The following is a 23,665-nucleotide window of genomic DNA, read 5'->3' on the forward strand; positions in this document are numbered from 1 at the left end:
TGTATTTCAAATGGGTAGACATGGTTACAACCTAAGTGGAGCCAGGCAGGTATTTAAGAAGTGATTTGGGATGATTTCTACCTGGCAGGCTTGTGTTGTATTGATTGGACTTTTGGAAGCTGTGTCCTGTCATTCTTGCTTGTTACCATTTTTTTTGTGAGAATGGATTACTTCTACATTAAAACAATTTGTGTATTTTTCCTTTTGTCTCTAAAGAAAGCAAGCATGTAAAAATATATATAACTTGAATTTTTTTTTTATTAGAGAATCAAGTAGCACTAAAGCTGAATAAGATAAGTAAGGACAAAATGTCTTTACACTTCCTTTTGAAGTGTCCTGTAGTTATCCTGAATGTAAGCTATCTTCAAAGGGAATTTTTAGTAGATACAATTAGATTTAGAATTCACGAAAGGAATTTCTCAAGGGAAATCATGTCTTACTTGTTTTTACCTCCTAGTAACCTTGGACAGTTCTTGGGCTTTGATATGTGTGTTGTTGACTTAATTAACACAAAATATATTAGATGTAGCTACTTCTGTCCTAGAACAAATAAACTATTTTCCAATATTGTCATATATTATTCAGACTAATAGATGAAGCACTGTAGAGTCCAGGGACAGGGTTTAGGTTAGGTTGGATTGCAGTAAAATTTCATTAAATGAAATCCTATTAATTTAGAGCTCAGGGTAATTTGATACAGGCTGAGTTAAAACATAAGCAGGTGTTGAAGCTACTGTTTTTAGGCAGTTTGAATTTGCTCACTTGCTTTGGTACAATGAATGTGGTGATTTAAAATGGTCGAATTATCTATTCATTAACAGATCATCAGGGACTGGTACTTGGTAACACTTGGCTAATTAGTTTGTTACAGTGTATATGTGGAAGTAATAGAATTTTATTTCTTTAACATTTTTCTCTAATTCCATATTGCCTCCTTTCATTATTTCCGGTAGTATGAATTATTATTAATAATAATTATACTGGTGACATTTTGCTTTATTTAGTGTCAAATTGTATTCAGTTTTTAATGGTAAAGGTGCAGCTTGATCTGCTTTAAGTGGACTTATGGAATTATCCTTCAGCTTGAAATACTATAGATGCCTTGTTTTTAGGAAATGAGAGGACAGGTGAAAGGAAGAGAGAAGATTGCTGGAGAAAGTTGCTAGAGGGTTATGAGTGCCACAAGTGGTAGCTCATTATCTCAAGCCTAGTGACTGAGACTTCAGCCTGCCTTCTACCTGCCCCCGTGCCTCTGTCTCTCCAATTCAGCTTAATGTGTATCCCTTGTAGTTGGGGTGGACAAATGGATACAGTGAATTGGTGACTGCCTGAAAAATTGAAAAGGGAGTGATGGTCTGCCTAGTTGTTTTGATAGTGGAAGTGAAGGAGAGAGTACTGCAGTATAGGGATTGGCTTATATGGCTAGAATTTGTTGAAGTAAAAGATGTGTTAGTGTTCCCTTTGACAGAACATAGGGAACGTGAGCAAGAGAACTCTAGGGGAATTTTTTCAGATCTCTTACGATAGGGCTGCTTAGAGGAGTGTACAGGACTCTATTGAAAGAAGCAGGATCCTAAGGATTGTGGAACAGAGGAGAGCATCTCACGTACATCAAGAGTCTAAAGAGAACTTAATCTTGCAGGTTGGGCTCCTTGCTATGGAGCAGTAGGTTAATCCCCTTGGGACCTGTTCGATGTGAAGAAACTCAACTCAGAGTTGAAGGAGTGCTGACATTGCTCCCTAGGGTGAGCAGATTCAGAGATGGAAGTGGTGTGGGGAAGCCAACCCTATCAGCATCAATTAAAGGTTGTAAGGTTAAGGGGACCCCTGAGAATGCTGTCAGTTACCATTGTGGCCCTTTGCCACAGAGATTCTGGATTTAACCTTCCTAATCTCATCAGTGTGGGAGTAAGAAATGTGGAGATAATCTCACGTTTAGGCTTCAGTGGGCACTGATTGATAATGCCAAACCATTTACTATAGTAGAGATTGCCAGAAGATGGGTTCGATTCACATCTTTTCCTTTGGTTTCCACTTTAAATTTTTGTGTGTGTGTGTTCCTGAGGTTTACAAGTAGAAGTCTCAAAATTAACTTTAGCTTAAGCTTTCCTTGGTGATGTCATATGTCTTTAAAATTAATGATAAATTGATGAAATATCATGAAGCAAAAAAAAAAAAAAAAGTATTTGCGATAATCAGGTATGCCCATTCTGTTCCTTTTCATGTTTTTCCCCTTTGAGACAGTAGTGGAATTTCACTAGCTTGATAGAGAATTTTTGGTGCCTGTTTTAAAGTACTCAGTGAACATTTGATGGGTTCTTAGTTACTTTTTGAAGCCAGGGAGGTTTCAGGCAATGGTCTGCAAAATTGCTAAAGAAAGTCCTGGGATCATTTTTAAAACAGCAGAAAAATGAAGAATCATGCATGCATATACTACGTTGTCTTAAATCAAACCCTGGCTGAAGCTATAGTGACACATGCTGTTCATGAAAGACTTAACACAGTCCTTCTAATCGGATGAATTGTCTTGTTGTGCAAAAACTGTTATTACACTGTGTGTGAAACCAACCATGCTGCAGGGGGAAAAATTAAATCACCTGACTGAGAGGTCACTGGTGAATAGTAACACAAGATCTATTACCGTTATTAGAGACTCTGGAGGACATTCACCCTTTTATGGTCTTTCAACTGCTGGAATGAAATATTTTAGTGGTAAATGACACCCTTCTGGGAAATCCTTCTGAAGATTCATTCTTTGCTGCTTGCACGTTGGAAAAAAAAATTGTGTGGGGGGGGTGTCACAGGGAAAAATCACATTATTCCTTTCAGATTACTTAAAAAATTTTTACCTAATTTGATTTGGTTTGATAACAATTGCCTTTAAATGTTTCCCATTACATCCTTCTTAATCCTTGTCTATTAGGACCACACTTTGTCTTTTGTAACATGCACATTCTATAATAGTTTCCATAGGGAAATTCACGATAGCATGAAAGCCCAGACACGAGGGTGGATGTGGTTTATGTCGAAATCAAGATTAAGCACTTTAAGATACGTGAAGTGAAAAGTCTATCTGCTTATTTTGTTTATTTTCTTTTAAGGGCCTTTGAATGTATATAAGGAGGATTATGTGAATATATATTTTTAGTTCTGCATGGCAACCATACTGAACAGTAAATATTTTAAGAAATATTTTCAGAAGTTAATGAATAGCTATTGATCTGAGGTGAAGCTTTATAACACAGTTATTCAAGTGGCAAGCAGAGTTCCTTTCCAATGGATTGTATTTGTTGTAAACTGTCAATTCATTTGTTATAATTTATTACCACTCTGGAATTTTCTGCCTTTTTGCTATCATGCTATATGGTTGGGATTTGTTTTTGTGGGGACAAGAAAGAAACAAAGTGTTCAGCAATAATATTGCAAATGATTTGGATAATTTTTTTTTGTTAATTTTGAGGTCAGATACCTGACTTTCTCTTCCTTCCAGTATTTGATTTCAGCATCTTTCCCCCCTGTTTCTTCTAAAGCTTTCTTATTTTATTGCCCAAAAGATATGGAACAGTTAGAGTGATGTGCATAAGCATATAAATTCTGTTAGATTTCTCAGTGTCTGCTTTTGTTACAGGTATTTTGATGGGTTCATTAAAACATATCTGTTGAAATGGCGGCTGGGAAGATGAAGGAATAGGGGAAAGGGGATACATTGTCAGAAAGAATAATACATAGATATTTGAGCTTCACCTGGAAATAAAAATAATTTTGTAAAATAGGAGATAGAAACCCTTTGTCAGGTTGCTAATGAGAGGCTTGACCTAGCTGCTGCTGCAGCAGCATCTTTGGGGATGATGAGAGATGCAAAATGCACTGTTGCTAGGCAACTCTCTTGGCTGCCTTTGGAGCAGGTTCATATGTGCTAAGAGCTAATGAATCCTCATGTCTGCTCTTTGAAACTGTTCAAAAGCCAATGAAGACATACCCAGACATTTAGCATTTACAAGTACCTACCTGGACCATTCTTGCCATGTCATTTACTCATTAAAAATTAAGTTGACCATTTAGTGAGTACCAAATACTGCTTTATTTTTCAAGGTGATCCAAGATTTGAGCCCTAGTAAATATGTTTTCAGAAAGAAGCCCAATGTCGATGACTTACTGCTGATGGGTACTATTTAAATTATTCTATATGAAGCATTATTTTAAATTTGAATGCTTCCTGCCTCCTCAAATGTCAAGTTTTTGGAGCCTGCCTCTGTCAGCCTCTTAGACATTTTAAAATTATACCTGCATGCTTTGTTCAGCCCAAGGTTGTTATTTCTGAAGATGCTAGGAATCTGGAACCCAGAACTAATTTTGTAGGAGATTTGTCTAAAATTCTCCCTTTCCCCCTCAAAAATTCTAGGCATTAACCATAAGACAAGCTACAGAACACAAATTAAAACTTGATAGGGAGCATTCATACATCAAATAATGAATCTAAGTACTTGTAAGATCCCACCCAACCTTTAATAATACCTTTCCCTCAGGGGCATTGTGAAGACTGAAAGATCCTGTACATGAAAAAACATTGTAAAGTACCATGTAAATGCTAGTTTTTTACATTGAATTCCATCTATTAATGATCATTTCTAGATTGAGCAAGCATTTTCTGTCACTAGATTGTTAGCTATTAGGTTTATTAATATTTTGGTAATATGTGGGATAATTATAGTGGAATTTATTTGTAGCAGGATTTAGCTTATACCTGTTAATATTTTGGTTGCACTAACCTGTGATTTCTCTTAGTGTCATAGCACCCAGTATAATACCATGCGATAAGAGGCATTCAAGAAAGATTTATTGTTTAAAGAAAGTTGTGTAAACAGTCTGCATAGATTAAATTGAATTGGTTTATTTCTTGTAATATTTCAAAATATATTAGAGATTCTGTTATAATTCTACAAATACCTGTTTTCCGAACCCACCTCATTGAATTCATCGTGTGGATTAAATGAGATAATCCAGAGTATAGTACTGGTTTATAGTCAGTGTTTGATGAAAGCTATGTATTATTAAAATTATAGTTGATTTTTATAGCTTTTTAAATTCATTTCACAATTATTTGTCTGCTACCTTATATTCCAGGAGCAGTGCTAGACTGTTTAGCTAGATGACATGTTCCTTGTCCCTCTGGGGCTATCATCATATTTTATTCCCCAAGTACATCAAAAAAGAGACATTAATTATTATCTGTGTGTGTGTGCGTGCCTGTTTTAAACAACATTTAGAGGCAAAAAGGAGATAGAGAACAGTGCTGTTTAATAGAAGTAAAATGCTACATACATAGGTTTAAGTTTTCTGGCAGCCACATTAAAAAGTGAAAACAAATAGGTGAAATTAATTTCAATATGTTTTGTTTAACCCAGTGTATTTGAAGTATTATTTCACTATGTAATCAGCATAAGAATTATTACTGAAGCATGTTATATATATATTTGTGCTAAGCCTCCCAACCTGGTATTATTTTGCACCCACTGCACATCTTGATTCAGACTAGCTACATTTCAAATGCTCAGTGGCCATATAAGGCTAGTGGCTACTGTGTTGAACGGTAAAGGTAGTAAAAATTCCCAGTGCTCACTTTTTCAATATAAATGTAAATATGTATCTAGAAGTACTCCTAGGCTGGGTGTGGTGGTTCACACCTGTAATCCTAGCACTTTGGGAGGTGAAGGTGGGCGGATCACTCGAGGCCAGGAGTTTGAGACCAGCCTGGCCGACACAGTGAAACCCTGTCTCTAATAAAAATAGAAAAAATGAGCTAGGCATGGAGATGCACACCTGTAATTCCAGCTACTTGTGAGGCTGAGGCATGAGAATCGCTTGAACCCGGGAGACCGAGGTTGCAGTGAGCTGAGATGGCGCCACTGCACTCTAGGGTGACAGAGTGAGACTCTGTCTGAAAAAAAAAGGAAGACTCCTTATTGGTTTACTTAGCTAGAAATAGCCTCACAGATTCTGCAGTGGAGCGGAAACCTAAAATGGTCAAGAACAAGAGTTTTTCAAATGGGGTTTTCATGTCAGTACTAAAAGCGTAATGGAATGTCTGGCAGGTATTTTTTGGTGGCAGAAGTAGCCAGCCTCAATACCTACACTTTTTTAACCTTGTCTTCCTTTTTCAGTTATTGGTAAGTTCAGTTCAGCTCACATTTACTGACTTCTTGTTACATTTATACTCCTGGGTAAATACAAGAAGAATAGAGGCAGGTTTGCCACCTGTAAGGCATTCACAGGCTAGTGTGTGAGAATGAGTAACTATGACCCTAAGTATACTGGAATAAAGGTGTGCACAAAGTTAGAGTGGCAAACAGTACTTCGAGTATTTTTTGCCTAGAAAGGGGGCAGGTAATTACCTTATTATCCTTAAACATTATATTTTATGGGTGTGAATATTTTCTGTGTGTCAATAGTTGAACTATTAGGTTGAAAAAAGGAGGAACATACACAAGGTTCAGTGAGCAGGAGGAGGGAATAGATGTGCCTTGAAAAATAAGCTGATCGGGGAGGCAGGGGAGAAGCATGATTAGACTTTGTCTCCTGGCATCGACTGTCATCTTTGGGCAGGAAATCTATCCTCTGTCTCATTCTTCTACTGAGCCTTTGCTAGGTGCTATGGCCGGCTTAGCTACTTCCTACGTTGCTACCTAGTAGTTCTATGTCCTTTGGCCATTTAACATCCACTTTAGTCATACCATTTTTGCTGAAAGTAATTTTTAGTAAAATAACATTTTATTTTACTAAAGTAACTTCTTTAAATATGTAACATATAATAGTAGTATGTAAAATATCCAATCAATGAAATAGTATGTACAATATTCATATGTTCCCCCAAAAAATGTATACACAGAAATGTACACAAAAGCATTATGTTGCACATATTTCTTTGTAGTTTTTTCACTCATCAAGACGTTATGGCTATTTTACCATATTTATGCAGATCTAACTTACGGGTTTTGGAGGCTGCTGGTGTTCACAGCGTATCAACAATTTAATGTAGTAACCATTTTCATACTGATAGACATTTAAGTTGTCCAAGCTTTTGTCGTTGTTGCATACATCTGAGGCCTTCTCAGTCATCTCAGCCTTTTAGAACAGCTTTGTCCAAAAGAATTTTCTGCTATCATGTGAATGATCTATAGTTTGTGCGGTTTTATATGGTAACCACTAGCCACATGTAACTATTAAGTCCTTGAAATTTGGCTAGTGTGACTGAGGAACAGAAGTTTTAATTGTATTTAATTTTAGTTAATTTAAATTCAGATTTAAATTAATCAAGTTGATTAATCAAATTGAAATAGCCACATGTGGCTAGTGGCGACTGTATTGGGCATCCTAGCTCTAGAATCTCTCTCTTCCTCTGAACAATAAAAATCAATCATTAGCTATACTGTTTATTTTTGTACACATCGAAGACTATCTTAAAATGTTTCCTTGTTCTTTTGACTTGCTTTCTGTCTATAGAAACTATTTTTTATACTTTTAATCTTTAAAGTTGAGTTCAAGTTGTTCAATTAATAGTGCTTGAGATTATAGTTGTGAGTTTCTTAACTAGACTGTTAACTACTTGAGACAGGGGACCATCTTTTGTCAGTTGTGTCATCAAAGCCTAACACAAGCCCAGTGTAGAGTTGGCCCTCACATATTTTTGATGGCTGGATATGTAACTCATAGGAGAGTTTTCTGTTTATTATTGATATTGGAATACTCTAGAAGTTATTCTTTTTAGAAATCCTAGAAACCATTGTTTTCTTAATTGCCACTTTCTTTTAAAGCAAAATGTGGAATGATCCTGGTTTGGGGGTCCCCAAGACGACTAACACGTTTAGTGATTCTCTAAAAGAACTCACAAGACTCAGCATAGAGCTGTAACCATGCTTAAGATTTATTACAGTGAAAGGATATAAAGCAAAATTAACAAAGGAAAAGGTTCATGAGGCAAAGCCTAGAAGACACCAAGTGGAAGCTTCCTAGAGTTCTTTCCCATTGAAGTCACACAGGGTGTACTGAATTCCTTCAGCATTGAATTATGGCAAGCAACATGTATGGGTTCTTTGATAAATCTGCTATTTTATTAAACCCCCAAACATTGAATCTATCTGGTTTAGTTACATAATTGCTTACCTAGATGAGCTATATTTAATAATATCTAATTGTTGGAGGGATTTCAAACTCCTCCATCCAGTGTAAATGTAAAACACATTACCAATGAGAGACATAATAGTAGAAATTGTCTGCACCTAATTATACGTTGTACTTTACTTATAGGACATTGGCTTTTAACTTTTATTTGACCAGTCAGACGGCCAAAGATTTAGAGCTCACATGGCAGAAATGTGTAACTACTTTTGTTCAAGAAGAAAATTCTATGGATACAGGAATTCAGTTGCTATAGTTATCATTTATGTAAGTTTCAGAATGTTAGCAATGGATGTAACTGTTGATTATATTCCTTTTTTCCCTACTGGTAGTTACATATTGGTAATGTAGCCAACCATTACATCATGATTTAAGTTTTCTTATACTGTTTTCTAAATAAATAAGCTTTCTGACTCTGAGAGATAATATTCAGATGGCTAATGAGACTCACCTGGGAATAAAGTTTAGGCCGGGAAGGGTTGTGGTTTTCTTCTATATCAAACCTCTCAAGTGATACGATATTTGAGTTTATCTTATTCTAGTCTGCAATATTTTCTGTGTCTTTCCATACTTGAACCTCCTGTATTGCTGACCTTATTTTCTACATACTAGGAAATTTATACCTCAGATTCTGATGATGTTTATGTTTTTGGCATCCTAGTAACCTTTATTGGATGGGTAAATTTTTCTGATTCTAAGTTAATTTGATCAGAATATATTTTGGAGTACCTTTATTGGCAGATAGTAGTCTCTTAGTATTTGTTCATAGAATCAAATCGTTGCAACATTATTATAAGATCCATTTGCTTATATAATTTGAAGAGATAAATTAGACATAATTTATACTCTAAAAGCACTTACAGTGTGCTGGGAACTAGGGACACAAAGGTGAATAAGATGTCATCCCTGACTTTGGTATGGCTAAGTGGCAAGCACATGGGTTTTAGTGTTAGATTGCTTTGATATAGTCCTAACTTCAGTACAAGCTTCAGTTTTTCATTTGAAACATGGTGATAATCATGATTTTCTACAAAGTGCTTAAGAGAATGTTATAGTTAGTCTTCAATAAATGCTAGCTGTTGTTATTCAAGGAATCACTACAGATCAGATGCCCAAGCTGGATTGGAATAAGGCTAGAGTGATATATCACTATCGAAAGATTGCCTGGTTGGGGCCTTTGCTATTCTAGGTACATTTCTTTCCTTGAACTTTTTTTGACTCTCAAAGGTTGAACTTCAAGACTCTAGAATACTTCTTTAATTATAATGTTAGTATATAAATATAATTTGAATCTTAGAAGAGTAAGATTATACTGTTTACCTTTTTTTGTGTGATGTTACTTACATGCCTACAGATTCCTTGTAAGTGGAGGAAATAATTAGCTTTTCAGCATTTCTGTCAATAAACTTCTTTCCAATGGACTATTTAAATAATAAGCAAACATCATAAGTAAAAATGTCAAGTAATTGAGGAAGGTAGAATTAAGTAATGTTCAAAAGCTTAATCATTTATTATGTCACTTTTTATAGAATGAATACATTTTAAAAGTCTCTTCCAATATTAAATTATTAAGGAATTATGTTTCTGTATATATCATGCAAGCATATTTATTCTTATATTTTATGTTTTATCTTTTCAATTTAACTGAATAGACACTATTATCTTACCATTCTTTTAAAAATGGCAAACACACTTGTATATATAGAATTTAGATCAATTTTTCCTCAGGACAAGGGCTTATGCAAAGATAAGTGAGTCAGCATTTATTGAATCTAAGGCTATGGGTAAAATGTGAACTAAGAATATACTTTTGTAGTTCAGGTCTAGTTTTATAAAACATGACTCTGAAAAGTTAAAAGCAGATACTGCTTTGGAGTTTTACCTCTCACTTCCATTGGATGATCATATCTTGAATTATTTCGTTCCACTGATAACTTTATTTTCTATTTATACTGATTTATTACTATGTATCTCATATAGTAATAAAGTATGAGCTATCGTATTTTTTAAAAAGAGGAATAGTTATAAACATTATATATTGTCTCATCTTCTAACCGTGATGAATAGTAACAAAGTCCTTTTTTATTTCTCGTAATTTATAAGTAGATAACACTACTTATGATTTTCATTATAGAACTGTCTGAAAAATTATGCTCTTTTTTTGCAGCCTCTTGAAGTGTTGCCAACATGTATGTTTTTTCTGAACCCAGAGTTGAATTTTTATACTCTGTTTTTTGTGTGCTTGATTTCAGTGAGATGCTGGTTTGTGTCTCTCCTGCTTGTTTTTTTCTTTTTGTCCAATTTATGGGGTGAAGACTTGCATGATGGCTCTTTGTTTCTGTTATAGATAGGTTGGAATCTATCTTTGCTGTTAGTCTGCCAAGGTAGATTGGAGGAGTGAACTGAGACATGAACTCCTATCCACGTTTTGCCATCATCTAACTTTGTAATCTCTTTGGGCGTCAGTTTAATCTTCGGTAAAATAAAGTTGTTAAACTAAATGAAGTTGATAAGATATCTTCTGACTCTTAAAAAACAATCCCAGGATTTTTTGAATATGGTAAACACATAACATGAAATCTACCTTAAAAAATTCTAAGTGTACTGTACAGTATTGTTAAGTATATGAATATTTTTGTACAGTAGATCTCTAGAACTTTTTTTTACTTTGCATGACTGAAACTCTATACTCATTGAACAGTAGCTCCCCACTTCTCCCTCCCTGACTGTCTGGCAACCACCATTCTACTTTCTGTTCTAAGAGTTTGACCACTTTAGATGCTTCATGTAAGTGGAATAATGCAGCATTCATCCTTCTGTGGCTTATTTCACTTAGTACCATGTCCTCAAGTTTCATCTAAGTTGTAGTACATGATAGAATTTTTCTTTTTAAAGACTGAATAATATTCCGTTGTATGCATATACCACACTGTGTTTATGCATTCATCCACCGATGGACATTTAGGTTTTTTCCATCCCTTGACTATTATGAATAATAGGAAATGAATGTGGGAATGTGAATATGTCCTCAAAATCCTGATTTCAGTTCTTTTGCATAAATAACCTCAAGATCAATCATAAAGTAGATTAAAAAAAATTTTTTTTTGAAGAACCTTCATGCCGTTTCCCACAGTGGCCACATCTTTTTACATTCCCACCAACAGTGCACAGATGTTCTAATTTTTTCACATCCTTGTCAACACTTCTTATTTTTTTTGATAATGTTAATCCCACCGGGTATGAGGTGACATCTCATTATGGTTCTAATTTGTGGTTGGAAAGGATACTTAGTGTGATTTCAGTCTTAAATTTTTTAAGACTTGTTTTGTGATCTCACATGTGATCCATCCTAGAGAATGTTCTGTACGCACCTGAGGGAGAACACGCTGTTGCTGTTGGGTGGAATGTTCTGTGTGAGTTTATTAGGATCACTTGGTGTTGTTCAAGTCCTCTGTTTTCTTATTGATCTTCTGTCTGGATGTTCCTTCCTTTATTTAAAATAGGATATTGAAATCTTCTACTATTACTGTATTGCTTTCTATTTTCCCATTTGGTTCTGTCAATGTTTGCTTTATATATCTGGGTGCTATGATGTTGGTTGCATATATATATATATGTATATATAATTATCATATTGTCCTGGTGAATTATCCTATTTATCATTATATAATGTCCTTCTTTCTCTCTTGTGATGATTTTTGATATGGACAACCTTGCTGTCTTTTGGTTACCATTTGTATTAAATATCCTTTCACTTTCAGCCTAGCGTGTCCTGAAATCTAAAGTGACTCTTTTGTAGACGTCATTATAGTGGGATCTTGTTTGGGTTTTCAGAATCCATTTAGCCACTGTATGCCTTTTGATTGAGCAGTTTAATCCGTTTACATTGAAAGTACTTAGTGGTAGGAAAGGACTTACTATTGCCCTTTTGTTAATTGTTTTTTGTCTGTCTTATAGCATTTTTTTGGTCCCTTGTTTCTTCTCTTGATGTCTTCTTTCATGTTTCATTGATTTGGTAGTGACCCTGATTCCTCACTCCTTTTCTTTTTTTTCTTTTTTTATTTTTCTTTTACTTTTTTTTTTTTTTTTTCTTTTTGAGACAAAGTCTCGCTCTGTCACCCAGGCTGGAGTACAGTGGCACGATTTTGGCTCACTGGAACCTCCGCCTCTCGGGTCAGGTGATTCTCCTGCCTCAGCCTCCCAAGTAGCTGGGATTACATGTGTGTGCCACCAATGCCTGGCTAATTTTTGTGTTTTTAGTAGAGACGAGATTTCACCATGTTGGCCAGGCTGGTCTTGAACTCCTGACCTCAAGTGATCCACCCACCTTGATTTCCCAAAGTAATGAGATTATAGGCGTGAACTACCTCACCCAGCCACTCATTTTCTTTTGTGCATGTTCTATGTGTATTTTTTTTATGGTTGCCATGGGACTTACATCAATATCTAACAATATTTTAAGCTGATAACAAGTTACATAAACTTCAGTCACATACATACATAAACTACTCTTTTACTTCTCCCTCCTTTTTTATGTTACCAATGTCACAAATTGCATCTTTTTAATAAAGTTCATCCATTCACGTGTTTTTTTTTTTTTTAATGTTACTTATACTTTTGGCTTCTAAACCTTATACCAGAATTAAAAGTGATTCATGCACCACTGTTACAATATTATAGGATTCTTTGTTTATATATTGCCAGGAAACTTTATATTTCCATATGCTTTCGTGTTGCTGTCTGGAGCCCTTCTGTTTCACCTTGCAGGACTACGTTTAGATTTTTTGTAAGGCATGTTTAGTGATGATGAACTCTCTCAGCTTTTGTTTATCTGGAAATATCATTATTTCTCTCTCTTTTTTTTTTTTTTTTCTGAGACAGCGTCTTGCTTTGTCGCCCAGGCTGGAGTGCAGTGGCACAGCCTCAGCTTGCTGCACCCTCTGCCTCCTGGTTCAAGCAATTCTCGTGTCTCAACCTCCTAAGTAGCTGAGATGACAGATGTGCACCACCATATCCAGCTAATTTTTGTATTTTTCTTTAGTATAGATGGGATTTCACCATGTTGGCCCAACTGGTCTCGAACTCCTGATCTCAGGTGATCCTCCCACCTTAGCCTCCCAAAGTGTTGGGATTATAGGCATGAGTCACCGAACCTGGCCTTTCCTTCATTTTTGAAGGATAGTTTTACCGGATATAATATCCAGTATCTTCGTTGGCAGTACCTGCCCACTAACTCCTGCCCACTCCTCTCAGCACTTTGAATATATCATTTCACTCCCTTCTTGCTTCCAAGATTTCTGCTGAGAAATCTAGTCATAGTCTTATAGGGGCTCCCATAGCAGTCCTGTGATTCTAAATTAATTTGTTTATCAAGGAACTTGAACTCTGGAGGAGGGAAGAGAAAGCATTGAGTTATATGAAGCCAGATCTTGAGACAGTCAATTATAGGGCACTTTCCAGCTTCTTTTACATTAAAGGTAAAATCTGAGTTTTCATTGTATTTTCAGCCTCTGAAGGGTATAAGATTCAAGATTAGGAGGATCAAGAGCTGGTAATTACATCTCAAGTAAATATATATTCGTAAGGAAATAATTATTTAATTAATAATAAAAAAATTAGGCCATCCTTTATGCAAAAAGTATTTTCCACAGATGTCTATCTGTATCTGTTTTTCCCTAGTGAAACAGTCTCTGTTTTATTTTTTCCATTTAATTGGGGACTTAATTTGGGCTATTATGGCTTGAGAACTGTGTTAAGATTATTTACTGTAAACATTTCCTACTTTGTTTATTTCTGAACTGGCCAGAGGAAAAGACACACCCTTACATACTTTTTTTAGGGCCAAGTCTCATAAAGGAACTGTGTACTCTTAGACATAAATACAGTACTTTATTTCTCTCCTGACACTATAATTACAACATTTGTTTAAAAGTCACACAACTAAATATGCTAGTTTATTAAATGTCACTAAATATACTCATTGCCCTTCTAAAAACTAAGAATCTCTCAGTGTGTCTTGGTAGAAATCTTTCTAGAAGGGAATAATGCATTGAGAACAGTGTAAGCCAATTTAAGATAACCTTTTGTTTTTAATTAAAATGGGAACTGAAAAGTCAGTTCAAAAATTTGTCTCCTTTCATTTGCCCAAGGTAAGAGTGATAAAATTTCTCTTCCAATCAAGTCTCTGCACTTGTTAAAAACATCATGCATTTTGGCTGTCTGTTGTAAGATCGTAGCTATTACATGCACAACTCCACATGCTGCTGTGGTATATCGTGGTCAGGGTCATCAATGAATTAATGTTTAATTGTCAATGTCTTGGTGGTAAAGTTAAGAGGATATTTTTTCATTTTTGAAATTGAATTAAAATAGATGTCTTCTAAGTTTAGAAGGAACAGGCTTTCTAAGAATAGAACAGATAGAGAAAATTAACAAATACAGTGGGCCCTTGACTTCAGCTGTTTTTTCCTCTGTGGATTCACCAACTGCAGACAGAGCATATTTGGGGAAGAAAATAAAAATAACAATTTAACAATAAAGATAATATGAATAAACAATATAGTACAACAACTATTTACATAACATTTACATTGTTTTAGGTATTATAAGTAGTATTGAAATGATTTAAAGTATATGGAAGGATGTGCATAGGTTATATGCAAATACTATGCCATTTTATATAGCATGCTGGAGCATCTCTGGATTTTGCTATCCATGGAATGGGGTGTGCATATCTGTGTGTCTGACCATGCTGGAACCAATCCCTGTAGATACTGAGGAATGACTGCTGGACAACAAACTTTTGAAATGTAGCATATGGCAAATAAAAATTTTTGACATTGCAGTTTGTGCTATCAAGTAAGTGCTTTGATTATAGTAGATATTTAGCAAATAATTTTGAATTGGATTTAAACAAACCATTAAAATATAATTTACAACTCATATAATTCATCCATTTGGAGTGTACAATTCAGTGGCTTTTATTATATTTACAGAGTTTTGTAAACATTACCACAACGAATTTGAGAACATTTCATTACCTCCAAAAGAAACCCCATGCCCATAAGATATCACTGCCTGTTTTTTCACCCTCCCTGACCATCCCCTACTTCTTGCTTCCCCCATCCTAGACAACCACTAATCTACTTTCTATCTCTACAGATTTGCCTATTCTGGGCCTTCTACTCATATAAGTGAAATCATACAACATAAGGCTTTTGTGGCTGTTTTTTTTTTTAAACCTTAGCATAATGTTTCCAAGGTTCATCCATGTTGTAGCATGTAACAATAGTTTATTTATTTTTATGGCTGCATAATATCCCGTTGTATGGTTATGCTGTATTTTGTTTGTTTATTCATCAGTTGATGGGCATTGGGTTGTTTCCACTTTTTGGCCATTGTAAATAATGCTGTTCTGAAAATTCATTTACAAAAGTTTGTGTGGACATATGTGTTCTTTTTTCTTAAGTGGATAACTAGGAATTGAATTGCTAGATCATATGGCAATTCTATGTTTAACCATTTAAGAAACTGATAGAATGTTTTCCAAAGGTACTGAACTACTTTACATTACCACCAGCAGTGTAAAAGGGTTCCAATTTCTTCACATACTTGGCAACTCTTGTTATTGTCTATCTTTTGATGATAGCTTTTGCATGATGTGTGAGGTGGTATCTCATGGTTTTGATTTGCATTCTATCATGTCTGATGAAATTGATCATATTTTCCTGTATTGGCCATTTGTTTATCTTCTTTGGAGAAAGGTGTATTCAGATTCTTTGCCTATTTTAAAACCCTTTTTTTTTTTTTGGTAAATTGTTTTATTATTGTTATTATTATTTTATTTTTATTTTGATGGAGTCTCGCTCTGTCACCGAGGCTGGAGTGCAGTGGCGTGATCTCGACTCACTGCAAACTCCTCCTCTTGGGTTCATGCCATTCTCCTGCCTCAGCCTCCCGCTACAGGCACCCACCACCATGCCTGGCAAATTTTTTGTATTTTTCAGTAGAGGCGGGGTTTCACAATTACTGGGTTTTAAGAGTTCTTTATATATTCTAGGTACAAATCTCTTATTAGCTATATGGTTTGCAAATACTCTTTCCCATTCTGTGCATTGTCCTTTCACTTTCTTTATGGTGTCTTTTGACGGACAAGCATTTTTGCATTGATGAAATTCATTTTTCCTTTTGTGGCTTGTACTTTTGGTGTCATGTCTAAGAGCTTTCTCTACCCCAATGTCACAAAGACTTAATCCTATATTTTCTTTAAGAATTTTATAGTTTTAGCTCTTACATTTAGTTCTAAAATCCATTTTGAGGTAATTTTTACATGTTGTGTGAGAAAGGGGTCCAACTTGATTATTTTGCGTGTGGGTATCCAGTTGTTGAATTCCAGCACTATTCCTCCAAGAGACCCTTCTGTCCTTATTGTTTTTTTCTAGGGATCCGTGTCAAAAACCAATTGATTATAAATGTAAGTTTTCATTTCTGGACACTGAATTCTATTTCATTGATTTGTCTTTCTAATCTTACGCCAGTACCATACCATTTTGATTACTTTAGCTTTGTGGTAAATTTGGAAGTGAGAAGTTTGAGTCCTCAAATTTGTTTTTCTTTTTCAGGATTATTTTCGGTATTAAGGGTTCCTTGCTTTTACACATGCATTTATGATCAGCTTCTCAATTTTTGTAAAGAAGCCAGCTGGAATTTTGATAAAGATTGCATTTAATTTCAAGATCAATTTGGGAAATAATTATGTCTTAACAATATTATGTCTTTGATCCATGAATATATTTGTTTTCACATTTTATTGTGTTATGCATAGAGATTGAAATGAGGACTTAGAGGGAAATTTTTGTCCATTGGCTCCTTTGTAGTACACTGACTTTAATTACTTCTTATTGGAGTAACCTAATTGAATGTTTCATTATGTGAAATTTTATTGTTTACATATCTTAAGTGTTGGTTGTTCATTAGAGCTTTAAACTTCTTTGAGGCAGGATGTATCTTTTTATTTTTTTGAGACAGGGTCTTGCTCTGTCATCTAGGCTGGAGTGCAGTGGTGCAATCATGGCTCACTGTCATGTTGAGCTCCCAGTGTTAAGTGATCCTCCCACCTTACCCTCCGAAGTAGCGGAGGCTACAGGTGTGCACTACCATGACCAGTTAATTTAAAAATTTTCTGTAGCGACAGGGTCTTCCTGTGTTGCCCAGGTTGGCCTTCAACTCCGGGACTGAAGCAATCCTCCTGCCTTGGATTCTCAAAGTGCTGGGATTACAGGGGTGAGCCACCATGCATGGCAAGGCAGGACGTATCTTAACTGCTATCGTATTTCTCAGAAGTGATGTTATAGTTGTTCAAGAAAAGCACTTTTTGATTGGTGTTTGGCAGCTAATTATAAAAGTGGTAGAATACTAGTGATGAAATTATCATTAGCTAGTAATAGCTAACTGATATATTCTAAGTCTTCCAATTCATTCATATTCTTATTATTCCTCTGGAAAAAAAGATAAATATTCCATTATGTATTACTTTTTTGTAACAAGGCATATGTAATATATTTTAAAAATTTATTTTAGGTGCCAAATCTGATTCCAGTTTTGATGTTCAAATTGGGAAGACCACTGGAACCTATATTATATAATGATATATTGTATAGTTTACCTAAGCTTGGTGTTCACAAGGTTAGTATGTTAATTAATTTACTTGGGGAGAAAAGTGAGTCATGAATAATACATTGAATTCTTTTTAGAATTATGAAATTTTGAGCCCTAAATTTTGCCATAATCACTACTTCTCTTGTTGAGCTAGGAGGTAATATCTGAAGACAAAAGTATTTATTACAATATTTAATAATTAATTCTTTTAAATTACTTAGTATCCAAGTTTTCACTTTGGCCATTTTCTGAGATTAGGTCCTTATGTTCCCAGGATTGCTATCTAGCCCCTCCAACGCTATCTTTCATCCTTTAAGAAGGTGGGTAATATTACAGCAAACTTTGTTTTCAGTCTTCATTTTATAACAAGGGGTTTAAAAATGCTTTTGGTAACTTCGAGTTTGTCTGCATTCACGTTTATACAAATAGAGTTTCTTGAATATTTTCTAGGTGTGTGTAGGACAAATTCTACGAGTAATACAACTACTTGGAACCACCCCACGACTAAGAGCTGTCACTTTGCGTTTGCTGACATCATTGTGGGAAAAGCAGGTAATTTCAGATATGCACTTGCATGAGTATTAAATATATTCCTTTCACTGAAGGAAAATAATTATGTCATATATGGCAATGCTTTGGTTGAGTGGTATTAATGAGTGGCATCAATGATTGCATTGAAAAAGTTTTGATTTATTGTGATGCATTTGTAATGCAGTTAGTTGCTATTGACTTTCAGAGAAATTGAGAATATAAAATCTTATTTCTTTATTTCTGAAATGTATCTTTCCATTTGCTTGAGAAATAATGGAAATATAAATGATTAGAGCCTTTGTAATTAGGGTGAGATTTAGCCACTTTCTTCTTGTTTTATGAAATCAACAGTACATTGGTCTATAAGAAAATCCCCAGTAATCACTACAGCAATCTTCTCTGCTGATTAGAAGAACTACATTATAATTTGCAATGCAGATGGAGGATTTGGAGGTGAAAATGCTGCATAAAGGGAAGATGATGATTATTCAACTCAAGTTGGGAAACTACCTTTTTTGTAAAATTGCCTTCATAGGACCGAGTCTATCCTGAACTGCAGCGTTTCATGGCTATGTCTGATGTACCTTCTCTTTCGGTGGGCAAGGAAGTCCAATGGGAGAAACTGATTGCAAAAGCAGCATCAATCAGAGATATATGTAAGCAGAGGTATGATGTTGTTAATTCTTAGGAATGTATATCATGATATATTATTTTGTATTTAATTTTTTTATTGCAAGCAAGAGGCAAGAAAAGATAGAGAATATGTGAGTACTAATAATTTTTTAACTTAAGTTTTCTGATTATAAAATTTAATAATATTGAACAATAGCTTTGAGAAGTATGTCTTTCCTTTTCAGATCTAGTCTTGTATCTAGGTTTGTAGGATATTTATATCCTTTTCTGATGAATAATTTAATATTGCAGTAAAACATGTGATGTTATGTTTTCTATTTTTCCATATATGAATCCCTGAAAACTACACAGTAGACTGTTGTCATAAACTGTTCTTTCTTATATTCTCCCTTGGTTTAAGTAGGGAGATAAGTAGTTTTAATGGGGAGCCCTTATTTTTGACTTACTGCGTGAAATTATTTGTAATTATAACAAGGAAGAAAATGAAGATGAATTTTTATGTATGTTGTAAGCTTTTAGGAAAACATAAAGAAATTAGGAAGATGACTCTGCTGTTCTAGATTATGGATTAATAAACAAGGTGGAGGTGACAAGACTGAAATAATATAAGTCGAGCTCTACCATATCAAAACTTTTTTTCTTGCATGTGCTAAGATGAAAATGTTTACAGAGGAAATAGGCTTGATGCATTTGAAATAGTTGTAGTCCTGCAGTTTCATTTGTTGATCAGGCCACTGCATTGAATTCCTGGTAACATCATTCTCACTTCTGTTAATGACAGCAGTGTGAATGCTACTTTCTGAAGCTGTGCAATGGGTTGGCTCAGATGCTGATAACATGGATGATTTCTGTTTCAAGTAAAATTTGGATCAGAATATACAGAAACTAAGCCCTAGCAATTTTGCCTCTTTTCTAAGCTTCCATCTTTTAGCAACACAGAAAGGACCTCAGTGTAAAAGAAAAGAAAAAAAGGAATTACATGTGTATAACCCAAGAACTGGGAGTTTGAATTTTATTGAGCTATTGGCATGGAAAAAAATTCAGAGATGAAAGTTATTGGCTGACATTCTTATTTTATATAATTAAAGTTGAGGCTCAGAATAGACTGAATATCAGACCAGATCAGAGTCTACTGATAACTTATTCAGTGTTCGTTTCAGTTACTACCTCCAGATCTGTACAATTTTTTCATTTTGGAAAATTATTTCCACTTGTGGGACAGTGAAACAATAGAATTCTGACAGGCAATTTCATCAATTTACATTTTGTTAATTAAAGAAAAGATATTATTGAAAGGTAAGGAATTCAGGGAATAGACTTGCATAACTGTGAAATTAATGATATTCTGGCGATAGCACAATATATGTGGATTAGAAAGAAGAGGAAGGGGAGGAGGATGAGTGAATGAATTTAGCACAGTATCTGGCATGAGATAGGAGCTCAGTCGGTTATAGTTTTTATAATTTTTATCATTATCATCATTATTATGATAGGTGCAGCCACCCTAGTTAGTATTGCTACTAGCACAAATCATCTCCTGTTCTCAAATTCCTGCTTTTGTAGTGAGTATCTGATACTACCAGGCAAGAATAGCTCTATCTTTACCAATAATCTCATTAGGTGATTCAGTTCTTTTTACCATTAATACAGCCTTGAGTTTTTCTCAATTTAGACAAGAGGATTTGTGATTTAGGATGAATGAAATTTGTTAAAAAGTGTGTTTTTGGGTTATTTCTGTATAAAAATGAACATAAAATTATAGCAGAAAATGATCATGATGCACATTTTTGAAGAAAAAACATGGTGTTAATATTTGAGGGTCACCATTTAGTGGCACAAGAGTATAGAAAATGATGGATGCTTTTTGTTTAGGCAAAAGATCTGGGAGTGATAATTGCTCTTTAGCATTAATTTTGCTTTTAAACTTTCATTTCTTGTAGGCCATATCAACATGGTGCAGATATGTTGGCAGCTATTTCTCAGGTGTTGAATGAATGCACCAAGCCTGATCAAGCTACTCCAGCAGCCTTGGTATTACAAGGTCTTCATGCACTCTGTCAAGCTGAGGTAGGCATTTTTAAATTGCTTTGGATAATTTTGAAGAAAATCTTTTATAAGGCAGAGTGGGTACAAGAATGTAAGATTAGATTCAAATAACTGAAAGTCTGAGGGTTCATTCCCAGTGATTTTTTTCTTGGAAAAGTGAAGCAAGACCTGCTTTACAAATTCTTTCTAGAAGGGAATCTTGAAACATCCTGTCATGTAGGCTTTCTCTAGAGATCAAAGAAAACCAGACTTCAGGTTTTTCTTTTTTCTTATTTATTTTTGTTAAGACAAAAGGGAAAGTTAAGCCTATAGGAGAACTCTAGAATATAGTTGCTTCTTAATTTTGTGATTAGAAAGCTTTAGAAACAGGTGAGGTGAAGAAATTGTCGTGGGCCAATGGCACTTTTATAGCTAACAAAAATTATTGTTTGCTAAACGATTGGGAAAGAACCATTCATTCCTAGTGATTAGATTGAGTAGGGTGGGTAAATATTAGAACTAAACTTGTAAATCATTTTCTCAACTTCAGACTGTTCCCAGAATTATAACACAGCAGAGAGAACCTACTGTTTTAGAGAAATGTGGTAATTGCACCAAAGATCATTCATTGACCTAACCAAACTTTTTGACTTAGTGAACATACATACCCAATTGTAGTTTTTTTAGTGAATGAGACAGAGAAGAATTCTCTCACCTTAAGGTTATGGTTAGTTATGGTTGATAATGATAGTAATGAATATAATGATATGATAATATAAGTGACAGCCATATTGAGTGTTATGCTCATGTCCTTGGGCTAAGCACTTTTTATGTATTTTTCTTAACAATTCTGCAGTATAGGGATTAACACCATTTTACAGATGAGGAAGATAGACCCCAGAGAGAGGATAGATATTTACCCAGGATCTTGGTTTGAGAATATACTTCTATTCTTTTTGGTGAACACTTACTTCAGCAGGCAATGAAAACCATTGCTGTTTAAAAACTGATGTGTAGTAAGGACAATGCTTTCACATCATGTGCCCAATATTTGGAAAAGTTGTTAGAACTTAATGACAAGGGGCCATTATAGCAGGAGAATACCACGCGTATATACCCAAGGACGTTTGATTTTACTACTTCTATCAGTTATCTAAGATTGGGAAATATCTCTTTAATAGTTGTATTACTTTCATAATAAGTAATCCTAAACTCTATTTTTAAACCAGCTTTGAGAGAAGAAAGAATTCTAAACTTTCACTTCCAAAAAGTGATCATTTTTACTGTTTTGCAGTATTTCCTTTTCATTATTTTTTCCTAACAGGCATCAACTCATTTCTGAAATTAACATTTTTTCTTACAATAAATAGTGATTTACCCTTACAGCTTTTATGATTCCATTGTTTTCTCTGCCCATCCCCTCCTGTTACTATAAGGCTCTATAGTTTATCAATGCTTATTAATTCATAAGAAATACCCTGAGTTTGGCACTGACATTTCTCTTTCCATTTCTCTAAGCCATCATCATTAACTGTGGTTAGTACTGAAGATAAAGCATGTTTCTTTTTAGGCAGTAGTGTATGTAATATATATCAGTTGTTCTATGTGTCTTTTGACTAGTTTAGTTAGCTTCTCTGAAACTTCGTTCCTTCACAGGAGGATAAAATAAGATTATACACAAAAAAGACATAGTGTAATATCTGCTCACATAGGTATTAATAAATAATAAAGCAATACCACTAATCAGTTAAGTTCATATTATTTTAAAGAATGCTTATTTTCCTACCTCTTGTTTTTCATCTGTTCATTCTTGTCTAGAAAGTAAATTTTATTGATGCTTACTAAAGCAAACAATTTTATTGATGCTTACTAAGTGTTATATGCCAGTTTTCTTTATGGATATTATCAATGTCCAGAATTGTGGAATTCGTTGAAAGTGACTGCATTACTGTTACTTTTGATGATAATTTTTTTAATGTTTGGTAATGAATAGCTTTGTGTTTATCTAAATAAGTAGATATAATCTATTTTCCTCTGAGGCTTGATGATGGTACTAATACATCTTTCTGTTTTGTTTAAGGCTTTCCAAGCTTTGTGTGTGTGTGTGTGTGTGTGTATGTGTGTGTTCATTACTTGTGAAGCTGCTGCTGTTATGTCCTGTGATGTGTGTTGTGTGTTACAGTCGTAAAGTATATTTGGTATTCACCGGCTCTTGCCATGCCGCATTTACTAATTTGGGGCTCATCTTTTTTTTTGTTGTGTGTCCAGAGTGCTATTCACAGAGGTCAGCTTGCATTCTGTGAAGCCAGTTATTTTGTTTTCTAATTGATATCATGTGTGAAGCGTGATGTACCCAAGATTTCAAGAAGGAAAACATTCAGCATAGTTATAAATCCATTTCCCGGTAGCGTTTGGTAATGATTTGTCTATCTGTTACTCTTTAGATCCTTAACTATCGAATATAATTAGGTATATGGAAAGACAGCCTAATTTGGTGAAATGAAACAAATTAATAAAGATAAGAGAATAAATTGAATAACTCTATCTTTAAGAAAATACCATAGTTGGAAAAGTGCCCAAAATTGGATTTTGCAGGGCTTTCCCTACTTTGCCTTTGTAAAATAAGTAGCTTTTTCCCCCCTTT

The 23,665-nt window shown here is 34.7% G+C and overlaps 1 protein-coding gene across 6 annotated transcripts in view; it reads left to right on the forward strand.

Moving 5' to 3' along the window:
- FOCAD (focadhesin) overlaps positions 1-23,665 on the forward strand; it is a 327,680-nt gene that overhangs the window by 122,851 nt on the left and 181,164 nt on the right. For all 6 annotated transcript variants that reach the window (XM_030919606.1, XM_030919604.1, XM_030919601.1 and 3 more), the window contains 4 exons: positions 17,755-17,859; positions 18,283-18,384; positions 18,899-19,029; positions 20,937-21,063. In XM_030919606.1, coding sequence (XP_030775466.1) covers positions 17,755-17,859; positions 18,283-18,384; positions 18,899-19,029; positions 20,937-21,063 — 465 coding nt within the window. The remainder of the gene's footprint in view (positions 1-17,754; positions 17,860-18,282; positions 18,385-18,898; positions 19,030-20,936; positions 21,064-23,665) is intronic.

This window comes from Rhinopithecus roxellana, chromosome 16, assembly GCF_007565055.1.
Source record: "Rhinopithecus roxellana isolate Shanxi Qingling chromosome 16, ASM756505v1, whole genome shotgun sequence".
NCBI lineage: Eukaryota > Metazoa > Chordata > Mammalia > Primates > Cercopithecidae > Rhinopithecus > Rhinopithecus roxellana.